The sequence below is a fragment of the Poromitra crassiceps genome (genome assembly GCF_964638095.1).
Source record: "Poromitra crassiceps genome assembly, chromosome: 2".
NCBI classification, from domain to species: Eukaryota; Metazoa; Chordata; class Actinopteri; order Beryciformes; family Melamphaidae; genus Poromitra; species Poromitra crassiceps.
Window position 1 is genome coordinate 49,344,600 of NC_139624.1, and position 18,982 is coordinate 49,363,581.

Below are 18,982 nucleotides of genomic sequence, written 5' to 3' on the forward strand. Positions count from 1 at the left end.
TCGCAATCACTATTCCCCCCAGTTCCCCTCACCACTTAACAGGCGCCCTGACCGACCAGAGGAGGCGCTATTGCAGCGACCAGGACTCATAGCCACCCGTGAACACTGCCAATCGTGTCCGTAGGAACGTCTGACCAAGCCGGAAGTAGCGTTGCCGCGAATTGAACCCGGGTCTCCGTGGTGGTTGGCGAGTGCTTTTGTCTCTACCTTTACACAATATTCGGTGATCATCTTGTTTCCCAATATAATTGTGGCGAACACCTGTTTCACTAATCCAGCATGCATCATATTGTTACGTTAACACCTGTTTCACTAATCCAGCATGCATCATATTGTTACGTTAACACCTGTTTCACTAATCCAGCATGCATCATATTGTTACGTTAACACCTGTTTCACTAATCCAGCATGCATCATATTGTTACGTTAACACCTGTTTCACTAATCCAGCATGCATCATATTGTTACGTTAACACCTGTTTCACTAATCCAGCATGCATCATATTGTTACGTTAACACCTGTTTCACTAATCCAGCATGCATCATATTGTTACGTTAACACCTGTTTCACTAATCCAGCATGCATCATATTGTTACGTTAACACCTGTTTCACTAATCCAGCATGCATCATATTGTTACGTTAACACCTGTTTCACTAATCCAGCATGCATATTGTACGGGGTACGGTGGTGCAGTGGTAAGCGCTGTCGCCTCACAGCTCGAAGGTCCTGGGTTCGATTCTCACCTGGGACACTGTGGGCGCTGGAGTTGTGACCCCCCCATATCTTCAGTGCCTACTGCCCAGGTGGGCTATCTCGTCGAAAGGGCCTTTCTGTGTGGAGTTTGCATGTTCTCCCCGTACCCCCCAGGGGGTTCCTCCGTACATAACCCCCCTCTAAAAACATGCAGAAGATCGTCATCCGACCAGTGACAACAGCATCTGAAGTTGGTCCAATGATGGACCAATGAAGGTCCCCGGGCGCTGGAAAGAAATAGCGACCACTGCTCCTGGCCTGCCCCCTGGAGGAAAGGACAAGCCTGGATGGGTCAAATGCAGAGGACATATTTCACCGGCCACCGTCGGCATGAGTGTGTGTAGTGGCCGCATGCATGTGTTGTAGTGTGTTCGTGTGACAATAAAGACGGGCTGCCGTCTGAAATCGTGTTTTATTGTTACGTTGGTTGGTTACTTAACTTGGCTTCCTGTTCCCACAATGAGGTCCCATCTCCCCACTATGACAGGTGTCATACGCGAGCGCTCTCTGTGGTTTCAGTATTTTTCCATTGCCTGCAGGATGCATACATTTCAACACCTGATCTTATACCATTACATTTTGAATACACTCAAACTATGTTAACATGTTCCTCTCTCATCACAGTTTCACTCATTCACTTTTAGCTATAATATCCCACACTGTACCTTATCTGTAATACTCCCACTCAGACTCATCTTATAGACCAATTATTATTGTATCATCTCATTATGTATTATTTTGTGTGTGTGTGTGTGTGTGTGTGTGTGTGTGTGTGTGTGTGTGTCTCCTCTCAGGTGGTGTGTAAGTACCTGGAGGATCCAGTCCTGTTCCATAGGGAAGAGGTGGGAATGGTGAAGTTTGACATCCGCTACATGCTGATGCTGCGCTCGGTGGAGCCGCTGCGCCTCTATGCCTACAATGTCTTCTGGCTGCGATTTGCCAACAGGTGGTTGGATATGTGCGTGTGTGTGTGTGTGCGTGCGCGCGCGCGCGCATGTGTGCATACAGAAGTGTTTTGGGAACAGCAGTTAAACTGGTCTTGCTTGTCTTTAGTGGCAAATAGTTTGTCTTCAGCAGTGTCTTGATGTCTGTTGTCTCTCTGGTCCAGGCCTTTCTCATTGGACCATTTTGATGATTACCAAAAGCACTTCACCGTCATGAACTATGCAGATGGAGTGGCGCTCAAGCAGGTACTGTTTTTTTCAGTGATCAGAGATCAGCTGTTGGGTGATAAAACATGACTCATTTTATGGTCACAGGATTCGGGTCAGAACACTTTGGCTTTGACCCTATTTTAACCTTTCCTACTTTGGCTCTGACCCGACTGATGCATCTGGTAGAGCGTCTGCATGGCGGAGCAGATCTGCGAGCTGGTCACCTCGTAGAAGGTGTGGACGAAGCCATAGGTTCGAGAGCTGTCCTCCTTGGTGATGATGAAGGAGTGGAACTGAGGGTCACGCTGGTCCACCTGCGTCCAGAATGACAGGCCTTTGGGCATGCACAGCTGGAGGGAGGGAGAGAGAGGGGGTCCATGAGTTATTGACAACTGTAGACCAGGGCAAGTTATTGATTTTACAGTGTGTGCCCCAAGAAAACATGTCCATCAAGTCATTTAGTTTTTCTGACATATTTCATATTCAGCAAAAAAAGAAGTAAAGATTCTGCTAAAGAGGAGATAATTACCAGCCACGACAGCATTGTTACCAGCCGCGGATGCATGGGCTGGTATTGTTTTCACCTGTGTGTGTGTGTGTGTGTGTGTGTGTGTGTTAGGGGTGTCACGGTACACAAAAGTCACGGTTCGGTACGTACCTCGGTTTTGGGGTCATGGTTCGGTACGAATACGGTACAACGGGAAAAAAGCAACAAATCCCAAATTCTGTTTTTTTCCCTTGGAATTTTTCTGAATTCTGTGTTCTTTTATGCTCATTTTACCATCAGAAATAGTGTCTAATAAGTGGGAATGAATAAATGTCCACTATTTAATAAGATCTAGGCAATCCACACAAAAAGGTTTTACTCTAGAGCAGGGGTGCCCAAATTCTTTCCCATGAAGGGCCAAAACTCAATCTGGGTGGAGGGCCGAGGGCCAAAAATAAACGCCGTGAATGTATTGTGTTTTATAGAAAATTAACATTCTAAATCTAAAATAACATTTCAATATAATAATCTACTTTTTATCTGTTTGGTAATTGTAATAAGTTGCAATTGGTTATATATATTTAAAAAAACATCTGCATTTGTGAGGAGCTTAAACATTTAATCAGTAAACACCCAGTTAAAAACAGTTGTATTTTCCACCTTTGTAATCAAGAGAGAAATTTGACTTAATTCACAACTTGAAAAATCCTCAAGGTACTTTGAAAATCAGCTTTATTGTCCATCTTTTGTAAACAATTTGCCATGACAATTTGCAGGGATGCAATCTCAGTAGTGAACACAGTATCCGCAGCCACATTCAGACACTGTTTCACAAAGTCACCACATGAAGAAGCTCGTCCACCCTTTGCAATCAGTGCAGATATCTGATAACTTGCCCGAGTTGCATTCTGGATAAAAAATCGGGGGGGGGGGGGGGGGGGGGCGGACCAAAACAAACAGGCCAAACTTGGCCCGTGGGCCCCAAATTGGTCACCACTGCTCTAGAGCAGTGATTTTCAAAGTCTGGGGTGCCCCTCCCACTCAGATGTCTGTATTCCAGCTGTTTGACAGGGCAAAGGCATTTCCCCCGACTTTAAATCTTTATTGTACACAAGTTTGTAAACAGAGCGCATGTGTGGAGTAGCCTAATACTCCCACCAACCCCTCCCCCACTGTCTGACAGACAGCGGGTGGGTTTCACTTTACCAGTAAGTACGGGAAAGAACCCTGTCATATATAGATCTAAATGCAATATAACCTTTTCCATGGGTATGTATATTCAATTTCTGTGATATCACTTCAATTTGTGTATTTTATCGAGTTTGAATGATCGCTTTTATTCTGAAAAATCCTGACCGGAAGTAAGAAATTCCTGCTCATTTGACGCTGGTGTCAGCGCCTTAACGTTATTGAATGCCAGTTTTGTTTACCATAATGATTATGTTCGGTCATCTAATGGATTATTGGAACATGACAAGGAGTCATCCCCTCTTCGCAAGTTGCTTGTTTACAAGTTAACCGCTTTGTCAGTGTTATGTAATGTTTAGCCGCAACGCGCAACTATAAAGGACTGTCGTTGGCTTGATGTTGACAGAATTTGCAAAACAGCTTATCGCCTGAGTCATAAAAGTCATTAGGATACTGCGCTGCACTTTTTTGACCACGGTAACGGGAGAGTAGCTGGACGCTAGTTCAATATTGTTGTGGTTTGTTCTGTCTGTTCTGGAGCGACCCCCGGTAATGTTTCCTCTCCACAAAACGTTCCATTCAGTGAACGCGGATTTCTATGGCCCTTGTGTTGTTTTGGTGTGTCTTCTTCTGTGGCGTTTAATTCAATTCAATTCAATGGCATTCAAACAGCGTTTAGGTGCTTTACTACCACCTTCTGGATTTGACGTATTTGTCGTGTCGCTTCACGTACCGTACCGTGATGGCCGTACCGTGAACTCACGGGATGAATACCGTATTTCCCCAAATAGTAGCCCAGGCGTTTATTTCACAAAATCGACTTGGATCCCAGGCGTTTAAAAGAACCAGACGGCTATTTGCTGCAGGCGTTTATTTATTTTTGCACCGACCTGCACCAGGCCATTATTCGGTGACAGTTCCTGTCCAGCATGTTTTTTAGTGCAAAGGTCTCATCCTCTTCCTCAGCCATCGCAGCCTGCTCTCTGGCCTTCACCAGCTGCTCTCTCCCTGCCTGGCATGGCTGTCCCTCCTTGAAGCAATGAATGAGCTGGTCCTCACTCCCATCAACTGCCACCGTCAGCCCACACACCTTGGAGGATACCAAAAATCAGCAATCAGCCGTGGCTACCATGTACACACACACACACACACACACACACACACACACACACCTCACTCTCTCACACACACACCGACAAACCTGTATCTCTCACACACACACACACACACACCTACCTTAAATGAGTTGATCACACTGTCCCGATCCAGGGCGTCCCAGGGTTTTGAGCGAGACGGTGCGGGCCCCTCTCGCGTTGATTGTACTTGCACCCACCATGTCAGACCAGACAGCTGTTTCGTCCATGGCAATGATATTCTTCGTCCGGATCTTCTTGCTCTCTATCTGGCGAGTGGAGAAGACGATGAAGTTGACTAGCTTCTCAATGGGAGCGTCCTTCTGAGCTACAGTTGTTCTCCTCCTGAGGGAAAAATTGTTACGTCGGAGGAATCGGTTAAGCCATCCGTGAGTTGCTCCAAACACCTCCCCATCTCTCTTGTCACTCGCCGTGGCGTCCAACTCCTTGGCCTTCACGCTAATCATCTTGCGGGAGACTCTGAGGTTCCGTCCACAAGTGTGGTGTATCCACTGGGACAAGTTATTCTCCAGCTCTTCGCTCACTTTCTTTCTCCCTCCACCTGACAAGCGAGCCCGCTTGCCACCTGTAGCCGCCTGCAGGGTATTAGGGTTTTAATCACATAAAACCCAGGCGTGTTCGTTGAGTGGGAGGAAAACACAGCGAGGCTGGAGACAAGGACACATTCGACAACAAGACAGGTGGATAAGGTTAAGTGCACAGTGTCACATGTTTATTTAAGACTATCAGACATGAATAGTTATATCAAAGCATTATATTAAAATTGGTACAAGTCAGAAACAATTGAATAAACTCATCGATACATTTACCCAAAGAGGATAGAATGTGAAGTTCTTCCCAGCTTCCAACGATCGTTGCAGCAGTGACCTGTCATTCCTCAACACCAAGTGTCAGGGGATGAAAGGATACCGCACCCCTCTCACTCTGAGATGTTATACAGTAAATGTGACTTTCTGATTGGTCCTGAAGTTGAAAGCAGGAGGAGTCTTGAAGCCAAAAACATCATTTCCCAGAAGCCCTGAGTCTTGAGGCAAAGCCACCGTTGCCGGACTTCCTGGGATCCTCGAGTGGGCGTATCCCGACGCAGGCCATGTGGGTGTTTGAGTGAGAGAGAGAGAGAGAGAGAGAGAGAGAGAGAGTGTGTGTGTGTGTGTGTGTGTCTGGGGGGGGGGGTATGTGTGTGTGTGTCATGATGATATGTACACTCTGCAGTGACATGTCTTCTGTGTGAGAGAGCTCAAGAAGGGGGGGGGGCGGTGGTGTGCTTGTGTGTGTGTAGGGTGCGGGGGGTGTGTGTGTGTGTGTCCGCGCAGGATTGACACACACACATCCATGATAGTACATTTCTTCTTCACAACACTATATATATACGTATATATTTCAAACTGCATTTTCATAATTGGTTAGAAAAAACATTACATACAAATATATCTCAACCAAATTGCATAATGTTCATGAGTAGGCCTATATTACTTCAAACTTTTAAACAATGGTCTGTTATAAGCTTTGACGGGAAATCTACTCCCGTCTTCATGTTTCCAGATAGCACGGCCACCTGCAAGGTCGAAATACGTAATTTCTTACACAGCACTTGATAATAAAATAAGGCCGTCTTTGTTCTAGGCCAGACATCAACAGTTTGTTGATGGGAACTGGAGAGGGATGATTACTTTCACTTTAGACAAACTTTATTCCCACATGACTCTGCACATAGGAAATAGCAACATGTAAATATGTATACTTAAGAAATATGGGCTGTCCTATAATCACTCTATTGATTAGAATATGGGCTGTCCTGTAAATATCAATAATCCCTCCTTTCACGCCACAAACTGTGGTGTCAAAACAAACAAAATTTACATAACCTTTATACCAGTGTTGGGTAAGTCACTCTCAAAATGCAGAATGCAACATACTACATATTACTAATCACTTTCATTTGAAAGCCATACGTTACCTTACAATATCACTTTCTTGTGTAGAATAACTTGTTACTTATTACACTACTTTTGCATTACTTTTTCAAATGTGTGTTCTATTCCGGAAAGAATGTAAGTTTGGTTGGCATGCAGGTTTGTCTACTGCAGAGATCTGTAGTGTTCTCAGTGTCCTCTCACTCTGCTTTCTGCACAAACCACGGCTGCATTTATCTTCATCATCGTCTGTCCACTGTCCAGACATCATGTTGAGAGTGCTTCCATTGGTGCACACAGACGGTAGCCTGCTGGTTTTGTCTGTTTGATGTTGTTCACTGTCAACATGAAAACCAAATTATTGTTATTTCTGGCAGCAGCAGAGGTTCAAAATGGTAGGAAGAGGGGAAGAAACGATCAGGGCGCTTTTCTGCCATGTTCAACTCTTTCAGCTTAAAGAAGCACACAGTGCTCCTCCAATATCAACAGACGCCACCAGCGCTGAAACGCCAGTTGCGTCCATTAAAAGAGGAGCACGTCTAGCGCGTTCTCACATAGAACATGAGCTGCAGAAAGACGTTGGCAACCCCAAAAACATTATTGGTCTGAATGGCTCAGCTGCCTGTGAGGGTGGCACTGGCCCACCCAGGCGTCAACATCGTTGCCCGTGAACCATCCCCAAAACTAATTTCAAGCATCCTGGAGTCAGTGTAAACCCTCCAAAATTCTAAATTTTTATTCTTTTCCTTTGTCATGGTCATCTAAGTGGCTTTTTGTTTAAAAACACACAGTTTGATTAAGCTATGATTGTATATTTTGTATGTGCTCTAATTTTAATAAAATATAACTCTATTTGTAACTTGAGTTACTTGACAAAGTAAATGGTATAATTTTACTGAAATCCTATAAGTGATATTACTGAGTTACTGCCAAGAGCAACATATTACATGCAATATGTTGCCTCTGTAGTGAGTTACCCCCAACACTGCTTAATACACACAAATTTACACAACCTCCAGAGCACATTGATCAGATTAAACTCTTGGAGCAAACCACTTTGGGATTTATATTCTCAAGAGAAAAACCCTTTCAATGTATCCTCTTGGCGTACATATGTACAGCAGTTTATCAGCACATTTCAGCAAGTAGCGACTGATCTCATGACGGATAAGGGATGATGGGAAACCTGTGCTTTTTTGCTATAAGTCTCCAGGAAACCACCACCATGGCTAATTGCCACCCAATGCTGGCCTTCCCGATAAAACATGGACCGTACAGATGCTGTGGACTCTGGGAGCCGGAGTCAGAGACAGCACACCCCACTGAATCGTTTTGGGCGCTCTGTCTGCCACTCCCCCCTCACCGTCCATTCTATTAGCAAGCAAGCTAGCATCCTATTTACATTTATTCTTCAAAATAAAATAAAATAAACTTCTCAGCCCTCTTTCTCATGGTTGCATTTGCTGTTTTTTGACCAGGTCCAATAGGTCCTGGTCGAGAGGTGAATTGCCATCCTCTGATCTCTTATCTGTTCTCATGGCCAGCAACATGGATTCATCTTCCGCTTTTGAGTCTCTAAGTTTCCACTTGCGGGCACTCATCATTCTGTTCAGGCAACATCTGAGCAGTGGGAGTCCTCAACAGCACAAGAGCACTAGTGGGATCAAAATGGGCGCCACCAATGTCATTACCCAGGTCAACCATCCCAGTCCCCACTCCCTCATCCATCCCCATGGATCTGCTGCGGGAGGGGGCCCTTGGATGTTTGCAATCTGTGTCCGAGAGTGCTCCAATAGGTCTGTCACGTTTTGGAAGGTGTCTGGGATGTAGAAACAACAACTGCGGTTCAACATCTTACAGACACCTCCTCTCTGGGCCGTTAATAGGTCCAGTGCCAGACGGTCTTCGTACTCTGTGGCACGCATCATTTGCAGCTCTCCACTTTGGAGGGCGATGGCCAATCTCATATCGCGGGTGGCATTCACTAGTTCCAGATTAAAGTAGACCAGTGTGTTTATTTTTCCCAGGGCCTCACTTACGCCTATTGGGAAGAATACTGACAGAGTGGTGCTTTTTCCCCTGGAGGTCCAAGGGTCCACAAATCTGAACCCCGGATTTTTAGCCCCCGCGTCCTCTGTCACACTTCTTTTAGTTCAGGCAGTTGCCACGTATGTGCAAACATGTCACACGTGTACCAACAGTTTGCACATAGGTATGCATTATGCGAATCCCCATATTATCCCCAATAATAATAATCTGTGCACCATCTTCCTCTTATCTCCATTGCACAGAACCGGTCAAGGTAGCATTTAAATTCACATACCTTCCCGTCTCCCTTGAAACAATGTTGGGTGGCCTCCACTGGGCATCCTATGGCCAAAATACAGCATATGGCTATACATTTTAATGGGGGTCTGGGCCCTATCGCGGTCAGTCTTCCGTCAGTCAGCTCCTAAGGGGTCATGCCCATGTCGGGGCTTAATATTACCCTCTCTTTTATGTTTACATGGTTCCCCGTCATGGAAAAGATTATGGGGAAACGAGCCATAGTCCAAGACTGTTGGCACAGGGTGTCTATTTGCTATAGTTAATTCGGTCTGAGTAGTCGCATGGCATTGGTATCCTCTCTCGGTAACGTCGTCCCAGTCCCGTACCAACATCAAGTGGAGGTCATACGCACGGGGGTCAGTCGGGGGTCTATTCTTTGGCTTCTGTAGTCATTATTTCGGTATTGTTGTTGCCTCCCTCCTTTGTTCCCGGGGAGGGCGTTTGGGTCTCTCCCCTGGATAGGAGAGTGATCAACAACAATCCCATTACCACCAGTATTGGGGTTCTTCCCCTCCTGGTGGGGTGTATTCCCACCATACTGTTCCAATTGGCAGTTCTGGTTTACACCACGGTGTGGAACCTAGTTCCCACCTTCTAATGTGCCCGATACAGCTGATTTTGGAGCCACTGCTGGCTGACAATGTCCTATATAATGGGCTCTTTCTTTTCCTTCTAGGTGGACTGTATAATCGGAGCACTCAGATATTTTAGGGGTTCAGACCACTTTGGGTCTGACCACCGTGCCCTCACGTGCTGTTTGGTTCTAACGTAGTCTCTGGCCTTCAGCACGGCTGGTGGTTTTTCTCTTTCTTCTTCTCCACTTGTGAAACCCTGTTGGCACATAACTCAACTAATTTCAGACATTGCCTGCATGTAACTTTCCTCTGTTACTTGTCCTGTGTCTACTGGGCGAGTGTATCTTGTTTTGGACACAGGTCCAGGCATTACTCCTCCTGTAACCATCTGGTGAGGGGACCATCCTGTCCTCTCACATGGCTCGCTTGGCCTTGAATGTAATACCTGTGGCAGAGCATCAAGCCAATTTAGGTTGGTGCCCTCCATGGCTTTTCTCAATTTGAGTTCTTCCCTCGTTCATGCCTTTACTCATGTTTATTCTGTCTGTGACAAACGTAATCTTATAAATCTATCTTGTAAAAGCTGTTTTTGAAATTTTCTGTGGCGTGATTGGCCGAACGAGACTGCGGCTGAGTTTATGAATGTTGCAAGTTTGCCCCCGCTCCGTGTTGTCCAATCTGGAGCTGTGATACATCAATACATTTCTCCCTCCCTCCTTTTTCTGAAACAATACAGCATTCACAATGCCTTTTGCCTCAGAAACATCCAAATGAAATGGGAGTTCATAATTCGGAACACAGAGATGTATCTTGTGATCCAGTTTTTGTTTTAACTGGATGAAGGACTCTTCAGCTTGTTTAGCCCAAGTAAACATTCCCCGGAGGTTTTTTTTACCCCTCCCGCGTCGTTTACCATGCAACGGAGTGGTTCTACCGTTGAGGCATATTCTGGGACAAAGTTTCTGCTGTAGCCTGTTAGGTCTAGAAAGCTCAGCATCTCTTGTACTGTTGTTGGTTTGGGGCATGCACGTATGGTATTTAATTTGCGGATATTATTCTGCTTAATACGATGACGGTGCACCTACATATCTGGGTTTTGTTATTACCTCCCTCCTTTGTTCCCGGGGGGGGGGGGCATTTGGCCCCTCCCTCGGTTAGGAGTGTCCAACAATAATCCCTCTAGTGTTACCATCTCTATCTCGTTCAGACTGTACGCTATTCTCCTCCTTTCTGACTCCTGATGTTGTCTTGCCTCTGCTCTTTTCTGTTTTTCCCCATGATCTTCAAGAAACTCTCTCCTGGGGAAGGTCCTGCCAATTCTGATCTGTGACCTAGTGACCATCCTGTGTCTGCCAGGCGGTTGTCGCCTGCTGGCTACAGTATTTTTTCTGCCTTGCTCAAGGTCAACAGCTCCTTACTGTTGATAGGTGGTTCATGTGTTTGCGTGCCCAAATTGTCCTTATGCCATAGAGCAATAATGGCATTGTTCACTCCTTTTACTTTCTGGCATTTACCGGTCTTTCTGACTTCATCACTCAAAACCTCTGCTCTTTTGAGCATGTCTCCAAATGTTATGCTTCTCATTTCTGCTGTGCCTTATTTTGCCCTCTAAATACTTTTTCTTTACCCAACCCACTTGCTCTTTCGAGACTTGCAATGATTTTTTTCAGATAGGTTTCCTGCTAAGATGTCTACTGGCTGCCAAGCCGAATGACAAACGCATAAGTTCCTTTGACTTTCCACTCAGAATTAATATTCAAAAGTAGCAAAGGTTCTGGCAGTTTTATAGACATCCGCTAATTGTCAGTGAGAAAAACCCACCCTTCCCCAAAACAGTTACACTCTACAGTGGCTGCACTCATCTCAAGTGTGCTTGAGTTTTGTGCTAAGAGTAGACAACTTCGTGTGCAGTTGTTTCCTCAAACACCTCTGTAGTTATACATTTCTAATATTTTATTTATCTAGACCTGAAGGAGTGGCTCAGTATTTGTGCTCCACCACGACCGGTCGCTGATCTTAAGCACAATACTGCTAAACTTGAAGGAGCGCCCAATATCGGCTTCACCACAACCGGCCACTGATCGATAATATCTCAGGCTCAATACTACCCCGTATTGGCCCCCAACGATCGACCCTGGTTGTTGATACCTTAGGCTCGATACTGCACTCCTCCCCGCTCGCAGCCACGCCTTCGTTAGGGTCCAAGCTGGCGGTAAACTCCGGACTATAAGCCGCACCTTTTTTCCCGTTTTTTGGGCAAACACCCGCGGCTTATAGTCCGGTGCGGCTTATATAAGAAAAAAATAGTCAACTTTGCAGGTGCGGTTTATACACCGGTGCGCCTTATAGTCCGGAATTTACGGTATTTCCACTCCTCCCCGCTCAAGCTTGAGACGGTTAAACTACACTCAGTTTACCCTATATGGAGCTCAATTGTCTCTGACCTGCACCCTACAAATTTTCACCATTCATCAATCAAGATATACTTACTTGTTAATTCCAGGCACTCACCCTAAATTACTAGTTCTAGCCCTAGACGCTTTATATTAAAAAAGGTGCGTCTTACCTTGTTTTTAGGCGCCTGGTGAGTGTCTGCAATCCCAAGCAAGTGTCCGGCCCGCTACGGCCGCGCTACTCCTGATGTGTCGGGTCCACTCTCCGTCCTCTCGCCGGTCCACACTCCCACCCACGTCAAGGGGTCACCAATTATTAGGGTTTTAATCACATAAAACCCAGGCGTGTTCGTTGAGTGGGAGGAAAACACAGCGAGGCTGGAGACAAGGACACATTCGACAACAAGACAGGTGGATAAGGTTAAGTGCACAGTGTCACATGTTTATTTAAGACTATCAGACATGAATAGTTATATCAAAGCATTATATTAAAATTGGTACAAGTCAGAAACAATTGAATAAACTCATCGATACATTTACCCAAAGAGGATAGAATGTGAAGTTCTTCCCAGCTTCCAACGATCGTTGCAGCAGTGACCTGTCATTCCTCAACACCAAGTGTCAGGGGATGAAAGGATACCGCACCCCTCTCACTCTGAGATGTTATACAGTAAATGTGACTTTCTGATTGGTCCTGAAGTTGAAAGCAGGAGGAGTCTTGAAGCCAAAAACATCATTTCCCAGAAGCCCTGAGTCTTGAGGCAAAGCCACCGTTGCCGGACTTCCTGGGATCCTCGAGTGGGCGTATCCCGACGCAGGCCATGTGGGTGTTAGAGAGAGAGAGAGAGAGAGAGTGAGAGTGTGTGTGTGTCTGGGGGGGGGGTTATGTGTGTGTGTGTCATGATGATATGTACACTCTGCAGTGACATGTCTTCTGTGTGAGAGAGCTCAAGAAGGGGGGGGGCCGGTGGTGTGCTTGTGTGTGTGTGTGTCCGCGCAGGATTGACACACACACATCCATGTTAGTACATTTCTTCTTCACAACACTATATATATACGTATATATTTCAAACTGCATTTTCATAATTGGTTAGAAAAAACATTACATACAAATATATCTCAACCAAATTGCATAATGTTCATGAGTAGGCCTATATTACTTCAAACTTTTAAACAATGGTCTGTTATAAGTTTGACGGGAAATCTACTCCCGTCTTCATGTTTCCAGATAGCACGGCCACCTGCAAGGTCGAAATACGTAATTTCTTACACAGCACTTGATAATAAAATAAGGCCGTCTTTGTTCTAGGCCAGACATCAACAGTTTTTTGATGGGAACTGGAGAGGGATGATTACTTTCACTTTAGACAAACTTTATTCCCACATGACTCTGCACATAGGAAATAGCAACATGTAAATATGTATACTTAAGAAATATGGGCTGTCCTATAATCACTCTATTGATTAGAATATGGGCTGTCCTGTAAATATCAATAAGGGTAAGTTCACCTTTCTTTTTTTTCCATTCACGGACGCGCTTCGGGTCCACGTTGAACTCTCTGGCAGCTGCTTCTCCAGAGTTCTGCTCCGCGTATTTCACAACTGCTAGCTTGAACTTCAAGTCAAACTTTCTCTTTTTCTTCCCTCTTACATTATCGTTTTCGTCCCTCTCCTGTCTATTCTCCTCATTCTCCTCCATGTTGTCTTCTAAATTTACTTCTCTCGCGTCCGCCATGTTCTGTCCTACGTTCGTTCTCATTCGTCTGTTTCCGTATTCGTTCGAACTCCACGTTGCCTTTAAGTGCTGTCAGCAACGTAGTAATTTTGGGGTTACCTTAAGAAAATGCAAATAATGGCCCCGGCGTTTACTCGGACTGGCGTTTAATAAGCAAAATGGGGTCAAACCCCCGGCGGCTATTAGGTTCCCGGCCACAATTTGCTGCCGGGCTACTATTTGGGGAAATACGGTAAATGTACCGCGACACCCCTAGTGTGTGTGGATGTTAATGATTAATCGACAATCGATTAATCGATCGTTAAGAATTTGATCGTTCAAACTACTGTATGTGTTAACTGATTAATCGACAATGTAGGCTATGTGCTATTTTCAAATTTTTATTTTCTTTGCTGAAATGATTTAACATCCCAAGGGTGAAATTTATCTTTCACTGCTCATACAGAGGAAGAAGAAAGCCAAGCTAGCAGGCAGAAAGTCCATTCTGGGAGAATTACACCCAAAAAGACAACAATATTCATTGTAAACATTGTAATACAATGTTGAAATACAGTATAGTCTACAAGCACAATGACAGCTAATGCAGGACGTTTAGTTGGTTCATCAACTTGTTGGGTAGGCCTAAAGACAGGTGTAAAAACCTGCATTTTGTATTTTCTATTTTGTTTATCTGTCTGATTTTACGAACACGATAGCGTCAGAACTGCGGATGCAGTCCCGAAACTTTACGCGTCTGTAGTTGACATAAAAATGAAGGTCGAGCTAGAAAATGGCCGTGATCCGAGCAAGGGGGTCGCTCCCACATTGGCCACCCCACTTTACGCCCCTGGACCACGTTCGTTTTAAGTCGGGGGCCTTCCGGCGCCAGCTGGTGTGATTCCATTGCAACATGGTCTTTAGTTCCACTTGTTTCACAGTTTCACTTGAATTCAATGAGATTTTCTAGGGACAACAACATTATTATTATGAAGTGTCATTGTCTTGAAAGGATAAGTGACCTTGCTTGTATCAAGAAAACGACATTTGATTCCAAAACATTGTTGAAATAAGTTGATTTTCACTGGAAAAAAGTGACCACCTCATTCGCTTAATTTGCAGACATTAACTTAAAGCAGCTACGAGCAAGATTTTCGATTGTTATTAAACAGTATAATTACAATATTGATGCATCACATCTTACCTATAATAGTAGCTGAGACCAAAGCCGTGTGAATCGGAGATTGCTCTCTTGATGATTATAGAGTCTGTGTCTGTCTAACCTCGCATCACCAGGCGGCTCTCTCTCAATCTGTCTACCGGCGGACCGGATAAACCCGGAAGTGAAACCCGGAAGTGAAACGCAGCTGCCTGCCTTCTGCCGTTTCGCTCTGCCTAGCAACAGAACATAAACAAGGAGAACGCTTGCTACTCTCGCGAACATCTCTCGTTATATTCTAACAGGTTTTTTGGAAGTTATTTTGTGGTTATGGCCAAAGTGGCTGCTGCAAACCGTTTCATTTCACTTCCTGATCTGCCCTGGCCACAGACAGACTAACACTGGCCGATTCACTCGGGGTTCAAGCGAGACTACTCTGCGTTGGTATCGTCTACTATTACAGGTAAGATGTGATGCATCGATATTAAATTTAGACTGTTTAATAACAATCGAAAATCTTGCTCGTAGCTGCTTTAAAGCAGGACTAAACCCCAAAACACTTTTTTTCAGCTTTTAACCAATATTTATGGCTTTGGGGGTGGTGTGTGAAGAATTCTAGTAAAAATTTCCACATTTGAGACCAAACTGTTACCATTGTACCATTTGTATCATTTTCAGCAGCATAAGTTCCCTCTATGGGTTGAACACTGCTTTTTTTTGTGCCCTCAAATGAATGGGATATTTGGTACATCGTGACGTCACGGTGGGTTTAGCACGCTCATGTGAAAGAAAAAAAAAATTCCCCATTGATTATTACTGTAGTTCACGCGGCGCGAGCCCTTTAAGACCAATGCATCCCTGGGTAATGCCTACTGTGGCTAATATTAGCCGCTAGTTAGTTATGTTATATGGCAGTAAAATGCCACTGAATGACCAAATTGATATAACTTTTAACCATTTCGAGTAACACTGTTTCCATACGGATCACCAGCGTTAGTTTGTTGTTTATAACGTGGCTATATTCATAACGTTTTCTTTCTCGGATGCGTTATTTCGAATCCCACATAGGTTACGCTGGCGCAAAGCGTGTGGGTTTCAGGACGAAACAGTCTCGAGCCACTAACGTTATCTTTAGAGCACAATATGCCTGGAATGCAAGTCCTCTGTCCTCTGCATTCTACATAAAATTAAGATATTACGGGTTGTTTTATTTTGTATGTTACATACTTATTGGTCAAGATATTTTACTTTATGGGGGACGAATTCTGCCAGCTAAGGAGGGGAGTGTGGGCGGCCATCTTGCCTGCGGGGTTTTCGATCGAGTGGAGTGCCGTTTTGCAAGAAATCTGGGGGGTTTAGTCCTGCTTTAAGAAAATTAACATTTACAAAAATAAATGACGTGCCAAGATATTTTTTGCCGTGTGTGTGTGTGTGTGTGTGTGTGTGTGTGTGTGTGTGTGCGCGCGCGCATTATGTGTGCGTGTGTGTGTGACAGTGTCAACAGCCAACCTCCGAGCCTAATCAGCATAACCTGTTTATATAAACACCCAGTCAGCAGCAGCCTGCAATAAATAGAGCTTAAAGGAGAATTTCAGTATTTTTCAACCTGGATGCTATATATACTGTATATATATTTATTTTTTTTATGTATAACTAAGTAATGTGAGCACTAGCAGAAATCTTTGAAATTGGTGCAGTATTGACCAAGATTCACACCTGGCGTCGGCATTGAGGCAGAAGTTCATTCTACCCCGAACTGCTTCCCCAAGCCCTCTTTTATGCTGCCTCCTGGGCTGTCTTTCTGATTGTCACTTCTCCTTTTTCTGCCAGTTGGGGAGGTGTGACTGTCACTTCTCCTTTTTTCTGCCAATTGGGGAGGGGTGACCTCTCCTGACCCGGGAGACTTCACCCCCAGATGAGACTCCTCGAGGCCCCATCAAACAGGAACAGGCAGATGACTTGCACTTTCAAAATGTGACATTTCCCACAGACATGAAATGCACTGACACAGCAGATAGAGACATACAGACTCATAGACAGACAGACAGACAGACAGGCCTTAAATATTTATATTATAAAGGGATAAATATATCCCTTTATACAGCATTATTTGGCACAATGCACAATTTGCGATTGGTCTTTCCATGCTCAGGTAGGTGTGGGTGGGACAACCAGGCTTTGGCTATTAGTTTCTGGAAAACCCCCACGTGACTAATTGCCACCCAATTCCGGACCTCCTGATCAAAAACATGTGACCTTACAGTTTACAAGCTAGCCAGCAGATCAGCCTTTTATTAACATCTTACTATAAACCCAGTGGCGTGCCTGACCAAGTTGGTGCCCTAGGCAAGATTTTTGCTGGTGCCCCCCCTCCCCCCTCCCCCAAAGAAATAAAAATGATATCACAGCTAATTCCACCACTGCAGTGCAGGTTCAGAATCGTCCTCCCCCAGTGGTGCTGGAAGTACTTTTAGGTAGGGGGGCTGTAAGGAAGGGACTCTCGGTGCTGCCCGCGAGGGCAGGGCCGAAGAAAATTTGACGTTTTTTGGACTTTCATCCATATTTAGAAGAATATTTAATTTTAAATTAACATTAGAATTATACTGTTGTGATGTCATTATTCAGTATCTTCTCCTTTTCTCACTCACTTTCATGTAAGCACCTGCTCTCCCTTTAGTCGTTTTACACTACAACAGACAGCAACACAGGCATAAACACTAAACTTATTATTATTATTATGGAAAACCAGATTATTATGAAAATCAAACACTTTTGAAGAGAGAGCGTATGAAATAAGATTAGAGCTGGGAAGCACAAACTGTTTTTTAATGCATCTTGTTGGTGGTATAAACACAAGACAGCCAAATCCAACAATTTCGAAAATCCCATTTCTTGCCACCAGGGGGTGCTGCAGCACCCTCAGCACCCACCTTCCAGCTCCCTTCCCCCACTCTGGGAAAAAGCTCCGAGCAGGTAGAAGGGGGCGCGGCCGCGCAGGGGTTGGGGTGGTATGGATTAGGGACCATGGTGAAAGTGCTGCAGCCCAGGCAGCCAGAAAGCCAGAATTAGAAAAATGATTTCACTATTATTTAAAGACTTAACACGTTCACTGCCAATGGCGAGTTGACTCGTCAAAAACAATCCAACGGTTGACTGCCAATGACGAGTTGAGACGTCAAAAAAAAAAAAAATTGACGGTGCTACGTGGATCAATGCCCCCCACGTCTCCTATAAAAATATTGGAGCTACCGAACGTGTACAACCCATTCCACCGACCCACTAAGTGGCGACAGTGCTCTCCATTCTAGAGGAAGGCAAGCAAAAAGCAGTGTGAGGAAGCCATTCTCATGAAAATGGATTGGCGAAAACGCTTTCGCGCTTGGGAGCTGGCGGTGGGGTTTTGCAAATTTGCATAATAGATTCCGGGTGGAACACACTTTGAAACACACAGCATAAATAAGACCAGAATCGCAAAAGCTTCATCAAAGCTCTCAGAACCCCGCCACGGGGTTCTGAGAGCTTTGATGAAGCTGCTGTGCCGCCAGCAGACAGGCACAGCAGCAGCAAAGCAGTGAGCCTGGTGACGCGAGGTTACAGCAGCAGCAGCAACGAGCTTGTGACACGCCCGCTGCAGCCAAGAAGAACACACACGGAGGGAGGAGTTTGAAGGAGAGGGGTGTTTCCTGCTGTTATGGAGGAAATTACTGTTCAAAACTATTGTTTAGATGTCTGACGTCTTACTGATGCCAAAAATGAATGGTTAAAGTGACTGTTCTATCGAATTTCACAAAAAGCCGTTTATCTCAGAATAAATTTCCAGACGCTGAAACCATGCTGTATTCAACTGCTAATGCTTACATAACTACTAACTCTACAAACTAACTCTTTTAGACAGAGAAAGCACACATTCTATTAGTTCTTTTGAGATATTGTGTGTTCACAAAATCCTAACAGAAACGAATCCTCGGCTCTTGAAAGATGAGCCAGAATCCTCAAAAAAACCCTCTGGCAGAAGCTAACTACAGTATTGAAAAACGGCTGGCAGTGAATGTGTTAAGACGTTGTTCTGCTTATTTTTTGTCTACTATTGTAAAATAATAGTAGGCCTATTATCATGAAAAAGTATTTGTAAAAAAAAAAAAAAAATACCCTCTCTGGCGCCCC

The 18,982-nt window shown here is 44.7% G+C and overlaps 1 protein-coding gene across 2 annotated transcripts in view; it reads left to right on the top strand.

Annotated features, from left to right (window-relative positions):
• The window catches only part of ttll12 (tubulin tyrosine ligase-like family, member 12), a 136,704-nt gene that overhangs the window by 100,211 nt on the left and 17,511 nt on the right, over positions 1 to 18,982 (top strand). The window contains exons 10-11 of one of the 2 annotated variants that reach the window (XM_083653744.1): positions 1,551 to 1,714; positions 1,865 to 1,946. In XM_083653744.1, the coding sequence (XP_083509870.1) occupies positions 1,551 to 1,714; positions 1,865 to 1,946 (246 nt within the window). The remainder of the gene's footprint in view (positions 1 to 1,550; positions 1,715 to 1,864; positions 1,947 to 18,982) is intronic. The other variant, XM_083653745.1, reaches the window with a different exon arrangement.